The 5,669-nt window shown below is 40.4% G+C and overlaps 1 protein-coding gene across 1 annotated transcript; it reads left to right on the forward strand.

Moving 5' to 3' along the window:
* The first annotated feature begins 751 nt into the window (after positions 1-751).
* Positions 752-1,669, forward strand: LOC104245018 (uncharacterized). The gene is made up of 3 exons (XM_009800563.2): positions 752-1,184; positions 1,232-1,345; positions 1,560-1,669. Exons 1-3 carry the CDS (start codon positions 752-754, stop codon positions 1,667-1,669), a joined length of 657 nt encoding a protein of 218 aa, XP_009798865.2.
* Positions 1,670-5,669: the final 4,000 nt, after the last annotated feature.

The following is a 5,669-nucleotide window of genomic DNA, read 5'->3' on the forward strand; positions in this document are numbered from 1 at the left end:
AGGCTCTCATCCAAGTCCAAGCGTATCCTCATCCAGGGTCTATCTATAATGCCTCAGGGCTATCTTCACTCTAAGTTCTAATCAAGTTTTTAAGGCCACCTGAGTTCAAGCAAAATCTCACTCAGGGACTATGTGTGAAAGACTAAGGGCTATCTCTATTCTCAGACTATCGAGCAAATTCACCCTCGAGGACTATCAATGGGGCTTAAAAGGCTAAGTTTTGCTCTAAATTTGAGGCCCCACTCTCACTCAATTCGAAGTCGAAGGTTCTGGAGGCCCAAGTTTATATCAAGTCAACCCGTACTTAGTCCGAGGAACAGCAAAGGGTTTTAGAGAATATCATATTAACCAATCGAAGAACCAAGGGAATATCTATGCCCGGGTCCGATATTCGGACCAACCAATAAAGTCACATGCTCAGATTCTTTACAAACACAGACAAAGGGAAATCCAGCACAAATCAAAGACAAATTGAAGAAACATTTTTGTATTATTAAACGATGTTTACAAAATCCCGCGAGGGGTCCTTAAACAAAAATAAAGAAGCAAAAAAAAATATAATAATATCTAAAAGTCTAATCTGCTCTCGGAGGTACATGGAGAGAATCAATTCAAAAAGTTCATTGACATGATGAAGAGTATGTGTATTAATGTGCCGTTGGTTGAAGCTTTGTAGCAAATGCTCGGTTATGCAAAGTTTATGAAAGACTTGGTGACAAAGAAGCAGTTGATGAATTGTGAAACTATAAAGATGACTCATCAATTGAGTGCAATTGTGCATTCAATGGCTCCTAAATTGAAAGATCTCGCTGCTTTCACAATCCCTTGTACCATTGGAAGTGTCGAGTTTGCTAAAGCTCTTTGTGATCTTGGGGCAAGTATCAATTTGATGCCCTATTCAGTTTTCAAGACTTTGGGAATTGGGAAACCTAGACCCATATCTATGAGATTACAAATGGCTGATCGTACCATGAAGAAACCGTTGGGAGTAATTGATGACGTGTTGGTTCGTGTTGATAAATTCATTATTCCAGTGGATTTTGTCATTCTTGATTGTGAGGTTGACTATGAGGTGCCAATTATTCTTAGGAGACCTTTCCTTGCTACGGGGAAGGCTCTAGTTGATGTTGAAGATGGAGAACTTATTTTCTGGGTTGGTGATGAAAAAGTTGTTTTTCATGTGTGTAAGTCTATAAGTCAACCCAATAGTAATAGGTGTGATCTTTCGTAGACTTGGTGACCGATGTGATCATGGATGAAATAAGTGTTGTGATGAATGTTGATAATACTTTGGAGGCCGTCTTGCTCAACTGTGATGATGAAGAGAAGGAGGGTTACGTGGAATGTGTGAACTCTTTGCAAGGGATGGGGTCATACACTTATGAGCCCCGCAAATTGTCCTTGGATATTGAAATAGAATAACTCCTCCAACAAAGCCTTCAATTGAGGAGCCTCCCATCTTGGAGTTAAAGTCATTGCTTCCACATCTTCGGTATGAATTTCTTGTCCCTTTTTCTACTTTACTGGTTATTCTTTCCTCTTGTTTGACTAACGTGCAGGTAGATCCACATTGGCGATGCTACAAAAGAGGAAGAAGGCTATTGGATGGACATTGGCGGATATTCGGGGGATAAGCTCTGCATTTTTCATGCACAAGATTAACTTGTAGGAAGGTGCCAAACCATATATGGAACATCAAAGAAGACTCAAAGAATCCTTGCAAGAGGTTATCAAAAAGGAGATCATCAAGTGGTTGGATGCCGGGGTTGTTTACCCCATTTTTGATAGTTCGTGGACTTCTCCAGTTCAATGTATCCCAAAGAAAGGGGGCATGATGGTGGTCAGCAATGATAAGAATGAGTTGATTCCTACAAGAACGGTGACCGGGTGGAGAGTATGTATGAACTATCGTAAGCTCAACAAAGTCATAAGAAAAGATCATTTCCCACATTCTATTGTTTGGCCGGCTTGATAGATTTCCCGGTCGTGCTTTCTATTATTTCCTTGATGGGTATTCCCGCTACAATCAAATTCTTATTGCTCCGTAGGATCAAGAGAAAACTACTTTCACATATCCTTATGGCACTTTCACCTTCCCGCGGATGCCATTTGGGTTGTGCAATGCACCGGCGACTTTTCAAAGGTGCATGATGGCGATCTTCACGGACATGGTGGAGGACTACCTTGAAGTCTTCATGGATGACTTCTCGGTGTTCGGGAATTCTTTTGATGATTGGCTAGTGAAATTGGATAAAGTGTTGCCAAGATGTGAAGAAACAAAATTGGTGCTCCAAGGGAGAAATGTCATTTCATGGTTGAGAAAGGCATTGTCCTTGGCCACAAGATCTCAAAGAATGGAATTGAAGTCGACAAGGCAAAGATTGAGGTGATTTCTAAACATCCACCTCCAACTTCAGTGAAAGGCATGCGAAGTTTCTTAGGCCACACGGGATTCTACCAGTGTTTCATCAAGGATTTCTCTAAAGTGGTGAACCCATTGTGCAAGATTTTGGAGAAAGATGCCATGTTTTATTTCAATGATGATGCATGAGAGCCTTTGAATTGCTAAAGCTCAAGTTGACTACTACTCCCATTATCACCGCTCCAAATTGGAGTATTCCTTTTGAGCTCATGTGCGATGCAAGTGATGTAGCGGTAGGGGCTGTTTTGGGGCAATGCATTAACAAGATTTTTCATCCGGTCTATTATGCAAGTAAGACCATGAATAGTGACCAAGTCAGCTACACCGTTGCAAAGAAATAGCTTCTTGCCATTTGTTTTTTATTGAGAAGTTCCGCCCATACTTGATGGGTGCAAAAGTAATTGTCCATACGGATCACGCGGCACTTTGTTATCTTATAAGAAAGAAAGATTAAAAAGCTTGGTTGATGACATGGGTAATTTTGTTGCAAGAGTTTCATATAGACATCCAAGATCGAAAACGGAGTGAAAACCAAGTGGCGGACCACATGATGGCCTTGAAATCAATGACTCCTTCCCCGATGAGCAACTCTTGGCTATTTCAATGAAAGAGGTGTCATGGTTTGCAAATCTAGAAAATTTTCTTGTGAGTGGTATAATCCCGGATGAGTTCTCTTCAACCCAAAGAAAGAAGATCAAACGGGATTATCAAAATTATTATTGGGATGAACCGTACCTTTTCCGTATTTGTACGGATGGAGTAATTAGAAATGTGTATCGGAGGAGGAACAATGTGAAATTCTTGGAGCTTGTCATTCTTCGCCTTATGGTGGTCACCATGGTGGAGCTAGAAAGGCGACCAAAGTGCTAAGTTGTAGCTTCTATTGTCCCACTCCTTACAAGGATGCAAGTGATCTTGTCAAGCATTGGGATGAATGTCAAAGGACCGGTGTAATCTCAAAGAGAAATGAAATGTCCCTCACCACCATTTTGGAGATTGATATTTTCGATGTGTGGAGTATTGACTTCATGGGCCCTTTTGTGAGTTCTTTTGGAAACACCTACATCTTGGCCACGGTTGATTATGCGTCCAAATAGATTGAGGTCGTTGCTTTACCCAACAACGAAGCGAGAAGTGTGGTGGCGTTTTTGAAGAAGAATATTTTTACAAGATTTGGTACTCCAAGGGCTATCATAAGTGATGGGGATCGCATTTTTGCAATAAAGCTTTCGATACCTTACTCACCAAGTATGGTGTCACTCATAAAGTCATGACCCCTATCATCCACAAGCAAGCAATCAAGTGAAAGTCTCCAACCGGCAGATAAAGAGTATTTTGTCCAAAACAGTGAATGCTAGCCGAATAGATTGGTCAAAGAAACTCGATGATGCTTTATGGGCTTATAGGATGGCTTACAAAACACCAATCAGAATGTCTCCATACCGGTTGGTGTTCGAAAAATATTGTCATCTTCCGATTGGAACTTGATCACAAAGCCATGTGGGCTTTAAAGAAGTTGAAACTTGAGAGGGATGTCACCGCCAACTTAAGGGTGGGACAATTAAATGAGTTGGATGAGTTCCGGTACCACGAATACACAACTTTGTCCTCATACAAAGAGAAGATGAAATACCTTCATGACAAGTACATTCAGAACAAAGTGTTTAAAGAAGGTGATCTTGTGTTGTTGTTCATTCTCGGTTACGGATGTTTACCAGAAAGTTAAAGTCTAAATGGAGTGGCATATTTGAGGTTGTGGGTGTGATATCCTTTGGTGCATTAGACTTGAAGAATAAAAATGATGAGGTTTATGGAGTAAATGGTCAACCTGTGAAGCATTATCAAGGAAAATTTGGTGATGGTCGCGTCATGGCAATAATTTATTTCAAGTGATGGTAACTTGCATCATACCGCGACGTTAAATAAGTGCTTCTTGGGAGGCAACCCATATTTCTTTTTATTTTTTTTTCTTTAGATAGGTCTTATTTTGTGCTAACTGGTTTTGAACAATGTTGTAGGAATGAGTGTGTTTTATAGGAACTGTGCTTAGAAAAATAGGTTAAATATGGAAAAAGTGCGGATCGAATATGTATTGTACGGACCATACAATTTTGAATGCAACAACAGAAGGGAACTGCGGACACATAATTCTTGTGCGGACCACAAAACTTGGGATGGAAAAATGCAAACACTCTGAATTTTGCTTGTCAGATAAATGGCCAAAGTGCGGTCGCACAACAAAATCTGCGGTCCGCACCAAAATCTACGGCCGCACAGGTAATTCTGCGGACTGCAGATCAATGAAGGCAACAGGTAACAGAGTGCGGATTGTAGAAAGAATTATGTGGCCGCACTCGTCTCTTAAACTCTTGGCCCAACCCGTTAAGTATAAATATCAACCCTCATGCTACTGTCGAAATTTTACACTCTCTGAGAAATTAAAACAAGGCTATAATTTTGCACATCTGATTCACTCATCTGCCACTTAATTCAACATCTTTGATCCTTCCTTAACACCATTTCATCACTGGTATGTTCAAATCATCTCCAGAATTTTTTCAATTTTCTTAATTTCGTTTATAAAGTATTAGTTATTTTTTTAGACCATTTGTCAAATTCATATCCATGTGGGCTGTAGATTGTGTTCGATAAACTCTTAGTTGCTATTAGGGAGAATGGGTATTTTCTTATCATGATTAATTGCTACTACCATATCCAATTTATGCGTAAAAATTGAAACCCTAAGAATTCTTCTCGATGAATTTTTGAAATGTGTAGGTTAGGACATTGGTTTAGCAAGATTGTGCGGACCACATTGAAATTGTGCAGTCCGTAGAAATTCAACCATGGCTACAGAAAAGTGTGTGCAGACACAGATAAGGCATTCTCTATCTACAGAGAGTTGTCATTTTTGAGGTACCCATTATGTGGTCGTACTCAGAATTGTGCGAACCACACTTCATATGTGTGGTCGCACTCAAAATTGTGTGGACCGCAGAATAATCACGGAGGCTGCACTTTAAAATTGTGCGGTCTGCACAACCCCACTTTCGGTTGCACTTCGAATTGTGCGGTCCGTACAACTTCACCTGCGGCGGCACTTGCAATTGTGTGGACCACACTTCCCCACCCTACATAATGTTTTTGTTTTCAACTTTCCACTTTTCTACACTTTTGTTGTTTATTGCAGAAAATGGTTAGGCCTTGTGGACATGGTGATACATCAAAGGGGAGGGGTGAACCCTCC

This window comes from Nicotiana sylvestris, chromosome 11 (genome assembly GCF_000393655.2).
Source record: "Nicotiana sylvestris chromosome 11, ASM39365v2, whole genome shotgun sequence".
In the NCBI taxonomy this organism is placed as follows: Eukaryota; Viridiplantae; Streptophyta; class Magnoliopsida; order Solanales; family Solanaceae; genus Nicotiana; species Nicotiana sylvestris.